The sequence below is a fragment of the Babylonia areolata genome, chromosome 26 (genome assembly GCF_041734735.1).
Source record: "Babylonia areolata isolate BAREFJ2019XMU chromosome 26, ASM4173473v1, whole genome shotgun sequence".
NCBI classification, from domain to species: domain Eukaryota; kingdom Metazoa; phylum Mollusca; class Gastropoda; order Neogastropoda; family Buccinidae; genus Babylonia; species Babylonia areolata.
Window position 1 is genome coordinate 10,786,872 of NC_134901.1, and position 24,019 is coordinate 10,810,890.

Genomic DNA, 24,019 nt, shown 5'->3' on the forward strand with positions numbered 1-24,019 from the left:
TAGGCTAGACTGTTTTACAGACGATTTCATGCACATGAGCGCATCACACTCATTGTTATAAATTCATGCATGCTAATGCATTGTACTTCTAATCCATTGGATCGGGGGAGGCAGAGACAGTCAGACAGACAGAGAGAGAGAGAGAGAGAGAGAGAGAGACACAGACAGACAGACAGACAGACAGGAACAGAGAGAGAGAGAGAGATAGGTGTGGGAGTGGCTGATTATTTCTCTATAGGGTTGGCACCAAGGCAATTAACTCTCTGGAATTACTCCGTCTGTGCGTGTTGTTGAATTGCATGCAGATCTATTCTTCGTTTGTTTTTTGGTGTGTTTTTTGGCGATCCCCCACCCCCCACCCCCACCCCTCTCTCTGTCTCCCTCCTTTTTTTTTCTTCTTTTTTTTCTTTCTTCTGGAAAACATGTAAACGTTTTTTCTTTATATTTCTTTCTTTTTTTTTCTTTTTTTTTTTTTTGTAGTTTTCCTTCTTTAGTTAAACACGCACGATTTCTTTTTCTTACCTTTTGGGTTGGTTTTTTTTCATTTCTTCAGGTAAACGCGCGAGTGCGCGCACACACCGCACACACACACACATATATATATATATATAGATGGATAGATAGATTGATAGAGCACACGGGTGCCCAATGCAGCCAAATCCCAGAAGGTTTCCAGTGAGCCTAATCTGATGGATAACGTGAGAATTGATAAAAGTGACTGTATTATATTGTACTGTATTGTATTGCATTGTATTGTATTGTATAGTATTACATTGTCACAACAGATTGTTCTGTGTGAAATTCGGACTGCTCTCATCGACGTGAGCGAGCCGACACAGTGCAGCGACACCCTTTTTTTCTGTCTGCATGTGTGTTTGTTTTACTATCAACGTGAAAATTTCTGCCGACATTTGACAGGGACAACACCTTTGTTGCCGTGGGTTACTTAACGTGCGCTATGCAACTTTTCATTTAATTTTTTTTTTTTTTTTTTTTTTAGTGCATGCCATCCACAGGGCCTTGGTTTATCGTTTCATCTTGCTTTATATTCTCATCCGAATTACCAGTGTCCAGATCGCCACTCAAGCTGTAGAGCCGGGAGAGTGAGAAAAATACTGGTGAGTGTGAGATTCCATCCAGTTCGCTCAGATTCCACCGCTGGCCAGGCATCTGCTTGGCAGATGTGGTGTAGCGTATATGGATTTGTCCGAACGCAGTGACGCCTCCCCCTCCACCGCTACCTTTCAGTACAGTTAGCATCCCTGTCTTCTGGGATTTCTGGGCAAGAAATTTCCTCTTTTACTATTTCTCTGTTTATTTCTGCCTCTTGTTCTTCCTTCACTGTTGTCTCATTTTTCTGCCTTCCCAGTCCATTCCCCTTCCTTTTTTTCGAGCAAGCCTCGACATTTCTTTTTTTCTTTTCAGCAGTCTGATGTACTATCTGTGCTGTTTTGCTCTAGCGATTAGCTAGTGAGATGTAAACACTGGGATGGTCACAAGATGTCCATTCTGCAGTGCTATTTGCCTATATGGCCTTTTTTGTTTTGCTTTGAAGGTTTTTTTTTCTGCGTTTTTTTTTTTATACTTAAAAAAAAAAAAAATGGTGATGATAAACGAAACAGAAGGGTTGACGTCCTCAGCACGGCCTAATCTTACTTGCTTTAACCTTGACCGTTGCTATAATTTTTTTTGCGCGCCCTACCAACTGGGGAAAACCTGACCCATGCTTGTAAAGAAGAACCCTTGCACGGCGTACACACTGGGGAATTATTGACCCACAACCGTTTATATAGTGAAACTCACACGGCGTACATACTGGGGAATTATTGACCCACAACCATTTATATAGTGAAACTCACACGGCGTACATACTGGGGAATTGGTGACCCACAACCGTTTATATAGTGAAAGTCATACGGCGTACACACTGGGGAATTATTGACCCACAACCGTTTATATAGTGAAAGTCACACGACGTACATACTGGGGAATTATTGACCCACAACCGTTTATATAGTGAACGTCACACGACGTACACACTGGGGAATTACTGACCCACAACCGTTTATATAGTGAAAGTCACACGACGTACACACTGGGGAATTACTGACCCACAACCGTTTATATAGTGAAAGTCACACGACGTACATACTGGGGAATTATTGACCCACAACCGTTTATATAGTGAAAGTCACACGGCGTACATACTGGGGAATTGGTGACCCACAACCGTTTATATAGTGAAAGTCATACGGCGTACATACTGGGGAATTGGTGACCCACAACCGTTTATATAGTGAAGCTCACACGGCGTACATACTGGGGAATTATTGACCCACAACCGTTTATATAGTGAAAGTCATACGGCGTACATACTGGGGAATTATTGACCACAACCGTTTATATAGTGAACGTCACACGACGTACATACTGGGGAATTGGTGACCCACAACCGTTTATGTAGTGAAAGTCACACGGCGTACATACTGGGGAATTATTGACCCACAACCGTTTATATAGTGAAAGTCACACGACGTACACACTGGGGAATTACTGACCCACAACCGTTTATATAGTGAAAGTCACACGACGTACATACTGGGGAATTATTGACCCACAACCGTTTATATAGTGAAAGTCACACGGCGTACATACTGGGGAATTGGTGACCCACAACCGTTTATATAGTGAAAGTCATACGGCGTACATACTGGGGAATTGGTGACCCACAACCGTTTATATAGTGAAGCTCACACGGCGTACATACTGGGGAATTATTGACCCACAACCGTTTATATAGTGAAAGTCATACGGCGTACATACTGGGGAATTATTGACCACAACCGTTTATATAGTGAACGTCACACGACGTACATACTGGGAAATTACTGACCCACAACCGTTTATATAGTGAAAGTCACACGGCGTACACACTGGGGAATTATTGACCCACAACCGTTTATATAGTGAAAGTCACACGGCGTACATACTGGGAAATTACTGACCCACAACCGTTTATATAGTGAAACTCACACGGCGTACACACTGGGGAATTATTGACCCACAACCGTTTATATAGTGAAAGTCACACGGCGTACATACTGGGGAATTATTGACCCACAACCGTTTATATAGTGAAAGTCATACGGCGTACATACTGGGGAATTGGTGACCCACAACCGTTTATATAGTAAAAGTCATACGACGTACATACTGGGGAATTGGTGACCCACAACCGTTTATATAGTAAAAGTCATACGCCGTACACACTGGGGAATTATTGACCCACAACCGTTTATATAGTGAAACTCACACGACGTACATACTGGAGAATTATTGACCCACAACCGTTTACATAGTGAAACTCACACGGCGTACACACTGGGGAATTATTGACCCACAACCGTTTATATAGTGAAAGTCATACGACGTACATACTGGGGAATTATTGACCCACAACCGTTTATATAGTGAAAGTCACACGACGTACATACTGGGGAATTGGTGACCCTCAACCGTTTATATAGTGAAAGTCACACGGCGTACACACTGGGGAATTGGTGACCCACAACCATTTATATAGTGAAAGTCACACGACGTACATACTGGGGAATTATTGACCCACAACTGTTTATATAGTGAAACTCACACGGCGTACACACTGGGGAATTATTGACCCACAACCGTTTATATAGTGAAAGTCACACGGCGTACACACTGGGGAATTATTGACCCACAACCGTTTATATAGTGAAACTCACACGGCGTACACACTGGGGAATTATTGACCCACAACCCTTTATATAGTGAAACTCACACGGCGTACACACTGGGGAATTATTGACCCACAACCGATTATATAGTGAAAGTCACACGGCGTACACACTGGGGAATTATTGACCCACAACCGTTTATATAGTGAAAGTCACACGGCGTACACACTGGGGAATTATTGACCCACAACCGTTTATATAGTGAAACTCACACGGCGTACACACTGGGGAATTATTGACCCACAACCGTTTATATAGTGAAACTCACACGGCGTACACACTGGGGAATTATTGACCCACAACCGATTATATAGTGAAAGTCACACGGCGTACATACTGGGGAATTATTGAAGCACAACCGTTTATATAGTGAAAGTCACACGGCGTACATTCTGGGGAATTGGTGACCCACAACCGTTTATATAGTGAAAGTCATACGGCGTACATACTGGGGAATTATTGACCCACAACCGTTTATATAGTGAAATTTACACGGCGTACACACTAGGGAATTGGTGACCCACAACCGTTTATGTAGTGAAAGTCACACGGCGTACATACAGGGGCATTATTGACCCACAACTGTTTATATAGTGAAAGTCATACGGCGTACACACTGGGAAATTTGGTGACCCACAACCGTTTATGTAGTGAAAGTTACACGGCGTACACACTGGGGAATTGGTGACACACAACCGTTTATGTAGTAAAAGTCACACGGCGTACATACTGGGGCATTATTGACCCACAACTGTTTATATAGTGAAAGTCATACGGCGTACACACTGGGGAATTGGTGACCCACAACCATTTATATAGTGAAAGTCACACGGCGTACATACTGGGGAATTATTGACCCACAACCGTTTATATAGTGAAAGTCACACAGCGTACATACTGGGAGAATTATTGAAGCACAACCATTTATATAGTGAAAGTCACACGGCGTACATACTGGGGAATTATTGACCCACAACCGTTTATATAGTGAAAGTCACACAGCGTACATACTGGGGCAAAATATACCCACGTCTTTTAGCCTTTCCCCGACCGTGACTGTGAAGGTGGCACACCAACCAGCTGGCTGCTGTCAGGGTTGATGACATCTCAGATAAACTTGGTGACTGGCTGGGCCGCATCTTGTTTTCCGTCGTGTGGCCGGCTTCCACTCTGAGTTTATGAGAAAGATCAAGGACACGGAATGTGCGCATACATTGTGTTTCGTGCATGTGTGCGTACGTGTATGAATAAGGTTGTACTGTATACTTTTCGCCGCTGGAAACTGAAGGTTTGTACTGTATATACCTGTGAAGATGAGTCCCATATATGGGACGCCATGACTGAATGGTTAGGGGTTTTTTTGTCAGTACTTCACAATCATTTTCTGCTGCTTTGACTCAAATAGATCAATGTTCATAACATTGTTAGCATGCTGTAGGAGGATGGCACTTTCCAATGTAGGGTTTTTTGTCAATACTTCACAATCATTTTCTGCTGCTTTGACTCAAATAACTCAATGTTCATAACATTGTTAGCATGCTGTAGGAGGATGGCACTTTCCAATGTAGAGTTTTTTGTCAATACTTCACAATCATTTTCTGCTGTTTTGACTCAAATAACTCAATGTTCATAACATTGTTAGCATGCTGTAGGAGGATGGCACTTTCCAATGTAGAGTTTTTTGTCAATACTTCACAATCATTTTCTGCTGTTTTGACTCAAATAACTCAATGTTCATAACATTGTTAGCATGCTGTAGGAGGATGGCACTTTCCAATGTAGGGTTTTTTGTCAATACTTCACAATCATTTTCTGCTGCTTTGACTCAAATAACTCAATGTTCATAACATTGTTAGCATGCTATAGGAGGATGGCATTTTCCAATGTAGGGTTTTTTGTCAGTACTTCACAATCATTTTCTGCTGCTTTGACTCAAATAAATCAATGTTCATAACATTGTTAGCATGCTGTAGGAGGATGGCACTTTCCAATGTATTGTTATCTTCATAGAGTCACTGGCAGCTGATGAGCTAATGAGGTCACTAATGATGATATTTGTGATGAGGATAGTGGTGATGGGAATAGTGGTCATGACGGAGAGACAATGGAAAACAGCAGTGGTTGTCAGCTTGAAACAGATGCTTCTGTGACCGTTCTGAGAAGCAGATAAGAGAACAGCCAACTGAAACCAACCAAAGAACTTGAGAAGACAAAAAGTGGACATCCCACCACCCCACTGATGTCGCATCCAGCACTATTTTTGTGTGATTGATCAACATATTCTCCAACAATAATGACAGCCATCCATGTCACACCCAGCACTATAGCTGTGTGATTGATCAACATATTCTCCAACAATAATGGCAGCCATCCATGTCACACCCAGCACTATTGTTGTGTGATTGATCAACATATTCTCCAACAATAATGGCAGCCATCCATGTCACATCCAGCACTATTGTTGTGTGATTGATCAACATATTCTCCAACAATAATGGCAGCCATCCATGTCACATCCAGCACTATTGTTGTGTGATTGATCAACATATTCTCCAACAATAATGGCATCCATCATGTCACATCCAGCACTATTGTTGTGTGATTGATTAACATATTCTCCAACAATAATGGCATCCATCCATGTCACATCCAACACTGTTGTTGTGTGATTGAACAACATATTCTCCAACAATAATGGCAGCCATCCATGTCACATCCAACACTGTTGTTGTGTGATTGAACAACATATTCTCCAACAATAATGGCAGCCATCCATGTCACATCCAACACTGTTGTTGTGTGATTGAACAACATATTCTCCAACAATAATGGCAGCCATCCATGTCACATCCAGCACTATTGTTGTGTGATTGATCAACATATTCTCCAACAATAATGGCAGCCATCCATGTCACACCCAGCACTATTGTTGTGTGATTGATCAACATATTCTCCAACAATAATGGCAGCCATCCACTGAACATTGCAAGAAGATGGTCCAGATCAGAGAAGAAAATAGATGCGACTCAGCCATTCCTCATCAAACACTGTAAAAACACTATTGGAGGAGTGGATAGAATTGACCGGACAATAGAAGAAAAGTGCAGAATCGCTGTCCGCGACAAGAAGTTAGGATGGCCTCTCTTCATGTACCATGTGGATTTGTCTATTCAGCAGGCAAGACACTTGTACATGCAGATTGAGATCTCCAAACAGACAACTCTGGATCGTCTGGCTTTCCCGCGTGGAGTGGCCAAGGCGTATCTCCTACGTGCCTGATCCCATTCTTCCAATCTTCGGCCTCGGCGGGGTCGTCCTGTATCCATTGACAAGCGTGTACCGGATACAGTGCGTTTCCACAGGCTGGATAATCGAATTTTCCTTCGACCTACACAGCTGCCATGCTCTCTTCATGGTTTGAAAACCAGACACATATATTTGAAACGTAACACTGGAAATAATGGCAGATGTTTCAAATACTTCCATATCCAGTGACTGATAACATGAATTTCTTTTATCCCCAAGTGTGAACTAGCCATAAGTTTCAGTTTCTCGAGGAGGCGTCACAGCGTCCGGACAAATCCATATACGCTACACCACTTTATCCAAATGACTAGACAGTTTGATTTTCTAGTCAAACGAGAAAGGGCGAGACTGGGATTCAAACCCAGACCTTATGGACACTGTACTGGCAGATGAGTGTCTTAACCATTCTGCCACTCCCCTCGCTGATCTATACCTTGGGAGGGACACGGGTGTGTATGTGTGTGGGGGTGGGGGTGGACAGGGAGGGAAACGGGTGTGTATGTGTGTGTGTGGGGGATGGACAGGGAGGGAAACGGGTATGTGTGTGGGGGTGGGGGGTGGACAGGAAGAGCTTGCAACAACTGAGGCCAAAAATTCTATCGTAGACATATATGCAGGACTGCAGACCAGGGCACACTATCAGCCAGACAACACCACTGTTGTCCCCTCTGCAAGCTCAGCTGGCCACACTCACAGCTGAAAATGCCAGCCTGCGACGTCAGCTGCAGTACCCCATGCCAGCACATAGCCCCCCATCCTACAGGATCAGTCCTTCATCTTCGTCGCTTTGCTGCTGACTGGGTCCCAGACCCTCCACATTGCGTCTGGTGTGAGAGGTCTGGCCACACCACGGTTCAGTGTCGCCTTCAAGCGGTGCTAAGTGAAGAAGGCCATGCAATAGAAGGCTGACCACCCACTTCCAGCTGCTGTCAACAATTAGTGTGTTGCCACGACACACACTGGGCAACCTGGGTCCATGCCAACAGTTCCAACTCCAAACCAGCGACACAGGTGGCACAGGCGCAGACGATGACGGGCGTACCACAGCACCACACCTGATGCTGTGATCCCACAGGTGTCACCCTCACCTGTGTGTGGCCCTCCACAGCAGATGGGCAATGATCAACCATGCAGGGGCGCTGAACCACCACTAGTCACGTCTGCAGATACAGCACCACTAGGATAAAGTGTCCGACTCTAGACACTAACAGTGACAGTGGTGTGTGGCTGGTTAAGCCGAGGCCAAATTCCAGGGCCTCCACAATGTGAGCCACAACAGAGCCAGATCCTGCACCACGACAGTCTGCACGACTGACCTCCAGAACTTTATGAACTCTATGATGTAGGACTGAAGAAAACATTTTGCAGCAGAGACAGTCGTGATGCATAATTCATGTTGTATCTTTTTATACTGTTCTATTCTTGCCTTTCCCATTGCCTGTCATGTCATATGGCCTAAGCAATGCTTTCTGTCTTCATGTCATTTCTGCAAAAATAATGTTTTAATTTGTTACTTCTATTCTTGCTTAACCCGTCACCAAACTTGTCACATGGTCTTAGCAATATAATGTATTTCTATGAACATGCAAACATAATTCATGTTAATTAATTATCTGTGCTATTATACATGTATGTTACTTTACTTTTATATATGACAGTGTTGATACATAGATTGATGGGCGCAAGAATGAATGCTTTCCAACTTCCTATTTCATTAACCTATTTGGGACCCCTTCTTTATATCAAACTGTTCAAAGTTAAGTTAGGGTGCATTGGACTACGTTCAAACCCACAAATTAATCTGGCTAATGCCACTTCAATTATTGAGGTAGGGTATTGTTTCTAAGGATTTTGCAGTCACTCCAAATTTCATATTGCTATCTATTATCTGCTGAATTATCTCCCTTTACCGGCTCAATAAAAAAAAAAAAAAAAATCTTGTCTGATGCTAAGTCTGCTCACAAGAATTACATTTAATTAACCATTGCGGACAATGGATTTCAAAAGATGGGGGGAGATGTAGCCCAGCACTCAGCTGGCTACGATGACCGTAGTTCAATTCACAGCACATGCTGTGAAGCGGTTGACAGTTTCACTACAATGACGGTGTCCAACCATTGACCTGTTGAAGTAATTCGTGTGGCGCAACACCATTCAAAAATTTGAATGTAAACTGTTATGTGTCCGGCTGGTCAGTGTCCCAGTGCTGCTCCACAGAGTGGACATTGAGTGTGTTGCACAGTGTCAACTGCCTAAAATTCTGCTGCACTGTCTTATTTATTTCTTTTTCTTTTCTTAATATTGTAATAAAACAATAGAAAACCCCTTGCGACTGGCCTCTATATGTCCCTGGCCTGTGTGAGGAACTTTCTATCCTTTCTCTTTTGATCCTGTTAATTCATTAGTATTCTAAATCCCCTTAAGCACATGGTTACACAATTGGCATCACTGACAGGACTGATTGACAGTATTTGATCCAAGATGATTCTTTTAGCCTGTAATGTTCTAATTTCTTTTAATCATTTTATTGAAATTCATAAATACACAACCTCCTGCCACTCAGGTTTGTTACACTAGTTTGAAGTGATTTATGGTGGGTTTTTTTTGGTTTTTTGTTTGGGTTGTTGCTGTTTTTGTCTCCATTTGCATGTATGGACATGGGACATTTAGGGAAAAAATAACAAAATATTGTGTGATTTCGGTTGCAATTTTCGTTTCAATTTCTGTCATCCTCCAGCTATGTTGTGTTTGAAGCTGACAGACTCCAGCTCCTCTTCCACCCCCTCCTCCACCACCAACACTACTGGGATGAACACCACCACCACTACCCCCATTACTGCAGCAGCAGAAGACCTGGCTGACCAGATGGACCAGGAACTGTTTGAGGAGGTGAGCCACGTGATCTACGGATTCTTGGTGCCATTTGTGTGCATGTTCGGTATGGTGGGCAACGTGTTGAACCTGGTCATCCTCACCAGGAGGAAGCTGCAGAAGTCAATTGGGACACTGGAGCAGTCAGCCAACCTGTGCCTCATTTTGCTGGCTGTGTCCGACCTCATGTTCTGCGTCTTCGCCTTCCCGTCCATATTCCTGCCTGATGATGATGTGTACAGGTCCAGGGGTGAGGTTTTTTGGTTGTTGTTTTTGTGAAGGGTTATTAGCTGGGGTGGTTAGTCACAAGGTATTTGGTGCAAACTTGTGTGGGTGGGTGTGAAGAAAGTGGATGATGGTGGTGTGCGTTGGGATGGTTGTGGGGGGTTGCAGGTGTGTTGGTGGTTGTAGTAAAGAGTGTGTGGGTCAGTGGGGAGTTGGTGGGTGGTGGTGGTCGTGACTGCGTGTGTGTGGGAGGATGGGAAATGGGAGTGCAGGATGGGTACTGGTGATCGTCGCGAGTTGGGATGTTGTTTTGTGGCGTGGGATGTGTGGGTGTGGAGGAGGTAGGTAGTGGTGTTAGTTCCACTGAAGTGTGAATGGATACCTGACTTTCGTTGGGGAAGGTCAGAACGGCAGAAAGAGAGGACTGAGCTGCACCTTCCTACAATGTGCCCCAGACAGTGAATTTGGTGGTGTGTGGTGTGTGGTGATTCGTGTTGTGTGGTGCATGGTGTGTTGTATGTCGTGACACTGGTGCGTGTTCCTTTTCTCCACAGGTGTGCTGCTGACATACAGATTATACTGTGCAGCCATCATCAACGTGTTCATCATGACGTCCACCTGGCTAACGGTCGCCATGTCCCTGGAGCGATACCTGGCCATCTGCCACCCACTGCGCCAGGACCTGTACCTGACCACGCGCCGCATCAAGATCGTCATCGCCCTCACCTACATCCTCTCCTTCATCTTCAACATTCCCGTCCTCTGGCGCTATGAGGTGCAGGAGATCTGCCCAGACCCCCTCGCCTGTCTGGATTTCTCAGCCTTGGCTCAGACTGCTCTCTCTTCCTCTTCCTCGGACGGGAAGAGGAGTTGTAGTAGCAGGGAGGGGCAGCTGAACATCAACGCTACGGTGGAGAGTCTCAGTGGTGTGTTCGCGAACTTTACGTTAAAAGATTCGGGTGAGGTGTTGATGATCAACTCTTCAAGCTTCAAGCGGTTGGCGAACGTGGAGAACATGCCCGCCACGGCGAACGTGACTGTTACAACACTTGTGGAGACGGTGGTGAAGACAGTTCATGACGAGGCGAGGACTCCACTCCTGCCTGGCGCGGCGGTGGGGTTCCGGCCCAACCAGGTGGCGCTGTGGGGGTCGTCCCAAGTGGACATGGTCTACCGTCTCCTGTGGGCTGTGGTCAACAACGTGATCCCTCTCCTGCTGCTGGTCTTCTTCAACGTGTGCCTTTACCGCTCGATCTACCGCTCCTACAAGATGCGACAGAAGTTCAAGCAGGAGCATCACAGCCATCAGGAGAACCCCAGCCACGTGCTGACAGTTACACTGGTGGTCATTGTCATCATGTTCTTCGTGCTGGTGGCACCCTCAGAAATTGTCATCCACACAGCTTTGCTGACCAACAACAACAACAGTTACAACTACATGAGTGTGGAGGCCGTTATGAATTTCATGCAGACCCTCAACTTCTCTGTCAACTTTATCCTCTACTGCATCATTTCACCTTACTTCCGCAAGACCCTCAAGTACCTTTTCTGCTGTGGCTGCTACAACATCCACCAGGGTTTCAGGCTGCGGAAGAAAGACCTCGCTCATGTGCACTTCCAGGTTCCGGCTGCAGGGGTTGCAGCCCCTGATGCAGCATCATCGTCACATGGGCATCCACCTCACCGTGTGTAATGATCAGCTCCAGGCGGACATGTCACTGCTGTGAATGGGATCGCAAAAAATGGATCATGAACAAGAAAAAAAAATTACACATTTATGTGCCTGTGAATAATAAACAGTCGATCTTCACCAAGAAGAATGTCCTACATTTGAAGTGGATCATGTAATATATTTTTTAAAAATCCCACTCCTTGCCTCATTATTTCATTTCCCACACGTGAAGTGGATCATAAGCAAGAAAAACGTTAAACATGTGAAGGGGATCATAAACAATGGCTCATAAACAAGAAGAAAAATCAGGTATGTGATGTGGATCATAAACAATGGATCACAGGGGAAAAAAAACGTCCTACACGTGAAGTGGATCATAAAGAAGAAAAGTCCACATGCAAAGTGGATCATAAACACACATGAAAACTTCCCACATGTAAACAAACAGGAAAACTCTCACGTGTGAAATGGATGATAAACAAAAAAAGAAACTTCCTACGTGTGAAATGGATCATAAAGTACAAAACGTAACGCATGTGACGTGAATCAACAACTAAAAGAAAAAAAAATCCCCGTTCCCATGATGAATTGTATCATAAACAAAAAAGCTTTACGTGTTAAGTGGATCATAAACAAGAAAAATGTTTCACGTGTGAAGTGGATCATAAACACGTGGTATAGATACTGAAGAAAAGGCATACGTGCGAGATGCATCTTGAAGGAAAACGTTGCACGCGTGTGTGTGTGGTTTTCTGTTGTTGTCGTTGTTTTTATTTCATAGGCAAGGCAAGGAGTATATTTCATGTACCCACTGGGAGCATTAAAAAGTAAGGAGCCAGCATGACTGCCAACATATATGAAATAGATAATAAACATAGATAAAAATCATACATGTGAAGTGGATCATAAACAATGGATCATAAACTAGAAACAAAATCACACATGTGAAGTGTACCATAAACAAAACAGATAATACAAACACCGATTATTCAATAGGAGTGATATTACCAAATAATGTACTACTAATGACGAAAGATGCATCATTTCATGTAATAAACCAAAGAGGGAAGACAAGTATAGGCCGTGAGCAACAGGTTAAAAGGTCGGAATGTTCACTTCGTGGAATCCGGCTGCCAGTTCGGTCAACGGATACCTAAGGGCCAGCCACAAAGGGTATGACACAGTGGCCGAGGCCAGAGAGGCAATGCTACTGGCTGGTTATGCCAATCTACAAGTTTTTGGCGAAGACACAGACATCGCGACAGTCTTTAATGATAGAATGCCCGCCAGAGGTGAGAGAACTGATGCCAGCTGGTCTAAACGAAATCGACAACAATCCAGAAGTTAACATAAACATAAAAATAGCGTAGACAAACTGAGTGAACATGTTCCACTGGCATATGCACGTTCAAAACTCTCAAAATGACGTCGGACAAGAGAATCAGCCAAGACATTGTAACACAAAGAGTCCATGCCATAAAGAAAAACAATGAAAAGTCCCTAAAATGCTCAGACTGCAACAGAAAAAATCATTATGTGTGCACTTAACTGCCACCATACCAAGTTTGTATTTTCGTCAAAGAAAATACACTAGCTAAGTGTGTGCTCAAACACTGTTTAATGGAAAAACAGAAGAAGAAAATGACTGCGAAAAAAAAAACATGATGACAACAACGAACATCAAAAAACACACGACCATCATAACAAGTGATAATGCTCTATATGGACTGGTCAAGTTACACAATCAAAAAACGTAAAACACTCTACAGAGCATTCAACAAGCCGTAGTAAATTACACAGCTGCCAAAACCATACGAAATCAGAGGAGACGCCATGTCACAAATCGTGTAGGGAAGAAGCACCAAATAAGACAAAGTGCCTTTTGTAAGTCCCCATAGACAGATGGTCATGCAGAAAGTGTCACCAGCAATTACCAACCATGCACACCACACGACAAATCTCGGTCAGATCTTTTTCTTTTAATGATGAACATGCAGCCCAGTGACATAGCAGGTAAGCTGAAGTGGTTGTGAAACACAGTGTAGCTGACGTCATTCACTTTGGGACTGCTGTCCCAAGGAGCGGTCACTCAGGACTGTAAGGGGGCGCTTGCTGATCAACGGCTGACTGACCATAACAAAGCGCTGCTAAGATCTAGAGGCTCTTCAATAAACCAACAACGCATCCCGAATACCAACCTCAGTCAACACCAACCACCTGCGTGAGCAGCAACCACGCCTATTGGTGTCACTCCAACGAACCTTCAGAGGGCCCCACAGTCTCAGTCGAAGGACGTTCACGAAATACACAAAGGACTGAGCTGAGCCGGCACACATACAGACTAACGGTCAGTGTCTACACAGATTCTGCCAGCACTACGCTGTTATTATGTTAGCGAACTATCTCACATATTCCTTAACACACTCAGTACGGCCAGTCCTCTCTTCTCCTCTACACAGACCCCTCGGATGTCCAGTGGGTGTCTCAATGACCCAACCTTTAGCTTCCGTCGTCAGAATTGTGGTATTCTTTGTCAACATTCACCTCTTCAGTATAAGAGCCTTCCGCTTGCAATATTTTGATGATGGTAACTGGGGTGAAACGCTGTTAACGTCGTCTCTTTCGCCGTTCGTATGGAGAGAGTTAAAGTGTACGCACGCCAAGGTTATCGTGACACTACAGTAGAGCTTGCGGCACTTTATGATGAAGTACTGAAAAATAAACAAAAAGGATACTTAGTTTCCTAACCAAAACATAAATGCCAACATCAGAAAATAATCCAAGTTTGATCCGTTGCACCACCGCGCACAAGGACAATGAAAGAATTGTGCTTTTCAAACGTGGCGAACACCGAAAATTACAACATCCAAAAGACTACTTTGCCAGAAAAGACTAATTTTTGATACAGAACATAAAAATGAAAAAAATGTTTCAAAAACTGTGGATGTCGCGTTTTAGCATCTAATTTCCTGGAGCTCAATTTAGGATGCTAAAGTGCGATCATACCCTCAAGAAGGTACTACGATAGTAAAGAAAGGTTAATTAAGCTTTTGGAGAAAGCCAGAAATTTACAGATCTACATGCCCAATCAATTTGTATCAGTTGGGATTAGATCCAAAATAAGATCGACCGGATGCGACAGAAAATCACTTGCTTTGTCAAAAATATCAATAATCTGCACTTGATATCAACGCAACAACAAAATTAATAGAATATCCACTTTATGGTGCAAACAAAGAGAAAAGGCTTACTTTATGTGAACAGAGGGGAACTGAAGCAAGAATGTTGAATTGCTTGAGCGACCACGTTCTTTGGAATGACAGTTGCACATGACGTCTGAAAAGACAAACTGGAGCTAAAATAACAAATTGATAAAAATTTCTGGCAGTTTCGAAAATCCAGCAGCAGAGTTAACAAGAGGTACCTCCAGTGACCATTTGTCGGTATCCGAGATGGCGATCGCTTATACAACCGTGAAGCGGAAAGTAAAATTTCAAATTTCGTTTCGTGCTAATAATTTTCTTTCTTTCTTCTGACATGATCATTCTGTACATGTTGAACTGGAACTTGAACTTGGAACTGGAGTCAGACGTTTGAGGCCTGTGAAGGCCTGTTCGTCGAATATTTCCAGACGAGTATCACAATAACACAGCCCAGTCACTAAGAAATAAGGTAGTAGGCAGCACTGATGCAGAATTTATTTCCTTTTGAAAGAGCAGGCATGGTTGTAGGTGCCTACATTATTCCTAATGTCAATCACGTGGTGGTCCTAGTGTGAAACAGTTTCATATCAGGAACGGTGATCCATAAAAGGAGCTGGTGAAGACGTGTTTTATTGAGCTCACGTATTGCGTCACATTACTGTTTTATGTCACATGGTTGGCTCATTCACTGTTTTACTTTGAGAACGCTACAAAACGTATATTGTACGAAGACAGTTTTGGGTTATATTCTGTGTGTGTGTGTGTGTGTGTGTGTGTGTGCGTGCGCGCGCGCGCGCGTGTGTGTGTTTTAAAGAGATTTTATGTGAAGTACAATCAGATTTCTTATGTGTAGTTTATTGCCTTGTTTTTTCAGTTCTGGTGCCAATGACAATTAGCTCAGTTTTCCTCATTCATCTTCAACTTGTTCTCACTCATCCACTCGCCCACACCTCGATGCAATTATTCAAACAACTGGCAAGAGTTGAAAAATCTGGGGGAACAGTAGAGTTGTGGAGCTGGTAATCATCTCCAAAGATAAGGTATGAATGACCTGACCGGTGAATGACAGTGCTGAGAGGCAGTGTGTAGGCTACATAACGAATAAAAGTGGAACCAAGACTGAGCCTTGTGGCACCCCCTACTTCACCACAGATGGAGTGAATTCATGACCAACAAGAACAGACACGGTACGGCAAGTTAAGTATGATGTGAACCAATCCAGGACCGTTCCTGAGCAGTCAAAAGTGGAACGCAACGGTGTAGAAAGGATGCCATGGTGTCAAACGCTGCCGACAGGTCGAGCAGTGACAAAATAGACCACTGGTATCAGAAGCCTGAATGAGGTCATTACTTGCAGCAACGTGGTGTCGGTGCCATGGCACTTACAACAGGCTGACTGAAACGGCTTTACAAGGCTATGTGATTCCACATGTTGCAGCAGCTGTTTCAACACGATGCACTGTAACACCTATGACAAGAAAGGTAGGTTAGAAGCTGGACAGTAGCGCTTCAAACAGATGGGACCAAGACTGGACTTTTTTTAATTTTTTTTTTTTTAAAGCTTGCTTAAACCTCTGAGGCTCAATACCAGATGACAAAGACTTGTTCATGATGGCAGTAAGTAAAGGTGTAATCTCATCAAAACAATTATATAGGACAGGAGCATGGATCGGGTCAAGGTCATAGGATTTTTTTTTTTTTTTTTTTTTTTTGCGGGGGGGATGGGGGGGGGGGGGGGAGCTCTAAAGTTAATTTCTCAAATATTCCTCAGTTACAGGCTCAAACTTTGCAAACAAAGTACCAGAGAACTGTTCACACTTTGATACAAGTTCTTGATGATCGCATGACATAAATTCTCCTTTCCTGGTGGTCGTATTATCTGCACTATCAGCAGCTTTTATATTAAAAAAAAACAAGAAAAAAGAAAAAAAAAGTTGCTTAATTCTATTGGTGATATGGTTGTATTCTCTGCGCTATCGGTAGCTTGTCTATTTTGATTAAAAAAAGAGAAAAGTTGCTGAATTCTGTTGGTGATATTTTTTACCTCTGCAATTGCTTTTGTGTCAAGTGCTGGACTGATGTGCGTGAGTGCCTCTGTGTGTGTGTGTGTGTTTTCGTGAAAATGTGTGTGTGCAGAGCAGATAGGAGAAAGGGGCAGACAAAAATTAATCCCAAACATCCAAGTTATGAAATGGCAAAGTATATCCTTCCACCACCCACCACCACCACTCCTCACACTCCACCTTCCACCACCTCCACTCCTCACACTCCACCTTCCACCACCTCCACTCCTCACACTCCACCTTCCACCACCACCACTCCTCACACTCCACCTTCCACCACCTCCACTCCTCACACTCCACCTTCCACCACCTCCACTCCTCACACTCCACCTTCCACCACCTCCACCACCACTCCTCACACTCCACCTTCCACCACCTCCATTCTTCACACTCCACCTTCCACCACCTCCACCACCACTCCTCACACTCCACCTTCCACCACCTCCACTCCTCACACTCCACCTTCCACCACCTCCACCACCACTCCTCACACTCCACCTTCCACCAGCTCCACCACCAATCTTCACACTCCACCTTCCACCACCTCCACCACCACTCCTCACGCTCCACCTTCCACCACCTCCACCACCATTCTTCACACTCCACCTTCCACCACCTCCACCACCACCATTCTCACACTCCACCTTCCACCACCTCCACCACCATTCTTCACACTCCACCTTCCACCACCTCCACCACCATTCTTCACACTCCACCTTTCACCACCTCCACCACCATTCCTCACACTCCACCTTCCACCACCTCCACTCCTCACACTCCACCTTCCACCACCTCCATTCCTCACACTCCACCTTCCACCACCTCCACTCCTCACACTCCACCTTCCACCACCACTCTTCACACTCCACCTTCCACCACCTCCACCACCACTCTTCACACTCCACCTTCCACCACCTCCACCACCATTCTTCACACTCCACCTTCCACCACCTCCACCACCACTCTTCACACTCCACCTTCCGAATCCTTTGTGTCTCACACAATCCAAGAACAAACAACATACCAAGGTTCACAATTCTTCTTGTTATTATTATCGTTATCATTCTTTTAGACAGTGTGTGCATAGACAGGTACATACATGAAATAGATGAGCTGAGAGACTATGTGCAAACACAAATATTAAAAAGTAAAAAAACAACCACCAAATATGCTGAACGCCCACCAATCCCCCCCCCCCCTTCCCCAGCCCACCGTCTCCCCCCCAAAAAAAAACCCACACAATATTCTGACTAGTGACCAAATAATCTAGACATTAACACAGATATTAAATCAAATATTAACACAGACACATGCACATGCAAACACAAAAAAAGCTAAGCTATTGTGAAATTTGACCAGAAAGTTGTGCATAATTAAAAACAGTACATTTGTCATCAATGATTAGAAGAAGAAAAAAATTAAAAAAATCGCTGCCTCCACTTGATGATACAAATGATGAATCAGTTGTGTGTTTCATACGATCAATGTTACTCCTCAATGATGAATCAGTTGTGTGTTTCATACGATCAATGTTACTCCTCAATGATGAATCAGTTGTGTGTTTCATACGATCAATGTTACTCCTCAATGATGAATCAACTGTGTGTTTCATACGATCAATGTTACTCCTCAATGATGAATCAGTTGTGCGTTTCATACGATCAATGTTACTCCTCACTTCCATCGATGATTGCATTGATTGGCAAATCAACCAAACTAATGAGCATTTAAACTGAATACAAATCAAGAAAAAGAAAGAAATTTCCAGCACAGATTTTTTCCGGAAGGCATGGACGCTGTTTATACTGAAAGACTCACAGCATCCCACTGGGTCCTCTGTGTGCACACACACATAAACACACACCCACACTCACACACACACACACCCACACACACATCTTTAACACTTGCAAAAGGAAGGAACAATACACAGGTTTCAAAACATAATCAGAATGATAGAAATAAGAATTTGATAAGGAAGGATAATAGCGCCCTACTCTAGAAAAAAAAAAAAAACACACACAAATGCATAGACAGGAATGGAAAAAAGAAAAAGAAAAAAGAATTGCACATAGAATCAAACACAGCGTGATCCTTCAAACAGTTGTGGGGTTGGGGGTGGGTGGGAAGAAACAAAAAGAAAATACAGAGTGCAAAATCATACACCATGTAAGTCATCAAACAAAAGGCACGTTATGACAAAGATAAACGGCCAAATCAAGTACCATATATGTAAAGGCACGTTATGACAAAGATAAACGGCCAAATCAATTACCATATATGTAAAGGCACCTTATGACAAAGATAAACGGCCAAATCAAGTACCATATATATAAAGGCACGTTATGACAAAGATAAACGGCCAAATCAATTACCATATATGTTGTCAAATAAGGCAGATTGACAAAAATAAAAAAAACATCCAAATCAACGACCATCTTAGCCATCAAACAAAATTAGGCACATAGTGAAAAAAGATAAAAGGCAACAAATCTGTTACTACAGTCATCAAGCCAATCAAGGTACACTATGATAAAGAGGAAATAAATCGCTTCAACAATTACTAAGCAAGTTACAAAACAAAATTAAGGCAGATTATGACAAAAGATGAAATTTGACAAAACCAAAAGAAAAGCAAGACATTGATACTGCAGCACAACATCAAAATCAAACAAAAAGCACAACACAGTACTGATTATTCAAGTCTTCTGACCTCCTTGTCAGCCTATACAGCTCTTAAAGCGAAACGGAAGCAGGGTGCCAAAATGAAAGAAAAAAATACGTAGGCTCATAACTCTTACTACTTTATTTTTTGTCTTACCAATAGTTGCACACACATATTACTAAGACATGTTATGCTTTACGATGACTTCGCTATAACACACACCACATGAAATGACAAATCAAATCCTGATTAATTTCGTTAACAAAACAGAAGGCATATAATGGCAATCAGTAACTTGCTGTGCCTCTTCTATATACAGTGCTAGAGTACAACACACACACACACACACACACACACACACACACACACACATGTATACAAATCCGTTTGGCCATTCCAAACAACAAACATTCATCCTCTGACCAAATTACATGCAACACTTTACCATAGTACTTTAATTGCGCAACGATTTTCATCAAACTCTTAAAATTCTGCACCTTTGATACTAAAATTACACTTTTCAAATCATGATACATGACATGACAGCATTTCTTCAGCGTCTAAGTTATAATGCATATTGCGGTAGTGAAGATATCAGAAGATTAAAATCACACACACACAGGTACAGAGATCATGTTCAACAAACAAACTTAAAAAAAAAAAAAAAAAAAAAAAAAAAAAAAAAATCAAACTAAAAATCATAAATATAGAATGCTCTTTTCCAACAGATTTTAAGTGGAATAGCTTTTACCCAATTAAAAATGCATATGAATAAAATATACAACAATCTGAACACAAGTCACAAGAAGGAACTGTGAGGTTTTCATGTTTACTGATGCATCATTCTAAAAAATCTCATCTTTTACCCCCACCCCCCAACCCCCCACACCCCCCTGCAAAGAAACACAACAAAACCTGCATATGGCAATGAAAATGGTAATGAAAAAAAGAAAGAAAAAAAAGAACAATGTTAAAAAAAACAAAAAAAAAACTGTTGGGAAGTGGAAGATGGCAAACAACTTTATGACAACATAGATTTTTAAAGAATTGATGGAGAAAATGTTTCATTGAAATCCACCCTGAAAAACGGGGGAGAAAAAAAAACTCGTACCAAAGCAAACCACACTGCCACCACATGGAAATCATACTGCACTGCACCATACCACACTATAACTGCACAACACCACAGCACACCACACCACACTATAACCACACACCACCACACCATAACCACACACCACACTACACTGCACCACACCATACTCTAACCACACAACACCACACTGCCACTGACTTCTTCTTCTTCTTCTGCGTTCACTCATATGCACACGAGTGGGCTTTTACGTGTATGACCGTTTTTACCCCGCCATGTAGGCAGCCATACTCCGTTTTCGGGGGTGTGCATGCTGGGTATGTTCTTGTTTCCATAACCCACCGAACGCTGACATGGATCACAGGATCTTTAACGTGCGTATTTTATCTTATGCTTGCATATACACACGAAGGGGGTTCGGGCACTAGCAGGTCTGCACATACTCGTATGTTGACCTGGGGGATCATAAAAATCTCCACCCTTTACCCACCAGGCGCCGTCACCGTGATTCGAACCAGGGACCCTGAGATTGACAGTCCAACGCTTTAACCACTCGGCTGTTGTGCCCGTCGCTGCCACTGACAATCTTATTTGTAGAATTATGAGCACGCCCACAAAGACTGAAGCTGCTAGTAAATGTCAATTGACAACTGCTGAAGTTCCATGTGTTGTGTTCAAGGATTATACATTCATTAACTCACTCAGTACGGCCAGTCCTCTCTTCTCCTCTACATAGACCCCTCAGATGTCCAGTGGGTGTCTGAATGACCCAACCTTTAGCTTCCGTCGTCAGAATTGTGATATTCTTTGTCAACATTCACCTCTTCAGTATAAGAGCCTTCTGCTTGCAATATTTTGATGATGGTGATTGGGGTGAAATGCTGTTAACGTCGTCTCTTTCGCCGTTCATATGGAGAGAGTTAGCACATGTATTGTGTACCTATGTGTTTTCTCGTTTTGTACAGTATGGATGACATTTCATGTTTGTGTGTGTGCACATAACAGACCTTATTCATTTAGACATTGGATTCAGATTAAAGTGAGGAAAACGAAAGAAACACACACATACACACACACACACTCAAGAATCAAGAATATTTCATCCTTTCACCCCTTTTAGGGCATGGAGGATATAACAGTAATAGTATTTTACATCAAAATTAAACATAAACAATTAAAATAACATAACTATCAGAAACAGAATACAAACTACATGAAACACAACATAAATGATGATAGTATTTTTCTGGTATTAAACCTCAGGATAGATCAAACTATGTTGCTCATCTTTGCAACATTACTTAAGTTTAACCAGATTGTCTTGGCTGCATGAAATAAATCACAAAGAAAGCCTCTTCCAACAAGAAAAATTAAACACATACATCTAGTTGTTACACACACACACACACACACACACACACACACACACACACAACTACCTACTTTAACCCATATGAATAATGGACAGATTTCAGAAAGAAAAAAAAGCAAAGATTTTATTCTGACACCTTTCAGCTGAAAAAAAAAAAAAAAAAAAAAAAATCCCATCCAAAATAACACATTAACATGCCTGTTCGCTGCTATGCATACCATGTGCTTAACTGGGATTTGCATGTGTGGGATTATTTCTTAATGTACACATTGTTGACCTACTGGTGGTTGAGAAAATATACATGTTTCTATTTCTTTTTTTTTTTTTTTTTTTTTACTTCAGCATCCCTTGGCCCCCAATGATACTACAATAAAGAAAGAAAGAAAGAAACAACCCCCCCCCCCCCTGCCCCCCTCCCCCCCCCCCGCCGCCCCCCTCCCAAAAATCCTACTAAACTTTTCAGTCTTTCAGAAATCAGTCACACCTACCCACTGGGGCTGATGAACTGGGATTACACGCACGCACGCATGCACACACGCACGCACGCACGCACACACACACACACACATTCACACACACACGGTACAAGAACAAATTTAATTCAATATGACAGTAAAAAAATCATTATCATTTAGTTGCTACATACAAAGTATTATATCACAAAATTGTTTCTTTAGAATCTGTACAACATGCCATATTACATCAAACATATAGACAGACAGACAGTAGCACAAAGGTGATTATACCTTGGCATGATCAACAATTTTTATCAAACATCACAATCAAATCATCACCCTGATCAAATTATGGCAAATATAATTATGCAATGATTTTCATATGCTGGTAATTATTTTGTAGGCACATTTAGTATTTATGCTTGCAGCAAATATATGCAATGGTTTTCATATGCCTGTAATTATGTGTTAGCACATTCAGTATTTTTTACACTTATGGCAAATAAATGCAATGATTTTTCACACACCAATTATTATTTGAAGGCACGTTTAGAATCTTTACACTTGGTGTAAGCAACAGATGATCAAAGATCATTCACAGGCAAACGAGTGTTAAAAAAAAAAACTAATTAAAAAACAACAACAACAAACTTCATTAAAAGCACATAATCCTTGCATTTTCATCGTCATTCTTGAAAAAGAAAAATACCAACCAACCCACCAAAAATCCCATCTAGAATAGCCACAGCTGAGCTGGTCTCTCTCTCTCTCTCTTTCTCTCTTTCACCACACACACACACATACATGCACATGCACTCACATACATGCACACACACACACACCCAGTTTCAGTTTCTCAAGGAGGCGTTACTTCCTTCGGACAAATCCATACATGCTACACTGATGCCTAGACACACACACACACACACACACACACAAACTGTAATTCTATCCATCAAGACGTTCTTTCATGTCAAGGATCCATCCAAACTGTAAACATCTCTTCCCTCCTCTCTCTCTCTCTCTCTCTCTCTCTCTCTCTCTCTCTCTCTGAACGACACCACACACACTCTTTCTCACATGTTGACACATACAGATAGAAAAAAAAACATTACACCCCAAGTAAAAACAACAAAAACCATACACACAGCTGGACAATTAATCTCTCTCAGGAACATGCACACATGAGAAGGAAAAGAAATTCCAACCTGCCATGGCCATCTTATATATATATATATATATATATATATATATATATATATATATATATATATATATATATATCATATACATATATATTCAACCCTCCCTGTATATATAT

General features: G+C 42.5%; 1 protein-coding gene across 1 annotated transcript in view; it reads left to right on the forward strand.

The window, feature by feature from the left end:
• Positions 1 to 11,967, forward strand: part of LOC143300779 (uncharacterized) — a 33,761-nt gene extending 21,794 nt beyond the window's left edge. The window contains exons 8-11 of the mRNA XM_076614708.1: positions 4,838 to 4,925; positions 7,843 to 7,915; positions 9,922 to 10,200; positions 10,730 to 11,967. Coding sequence (XP_076470823.1) covers positions 4,838 to 4,925; positions 7,843 to 7,915; positions 9,922 to 10,200; positions 10,730 to 11,868 — 1,579 coding nt within the window. The 3' untranslated portion in view covers positions 11,869 to 11,967. The remainder of the gene's footprint in view (positions 1 to 4,837; positions 4,926 to 7,842; positions 7,916 to 9,921; positions 10,201 to 10,729) is intronic.
• The last annotated feature ends 12,052 nt before the right edge of the window (positions 11,968 to 24,019 follow it).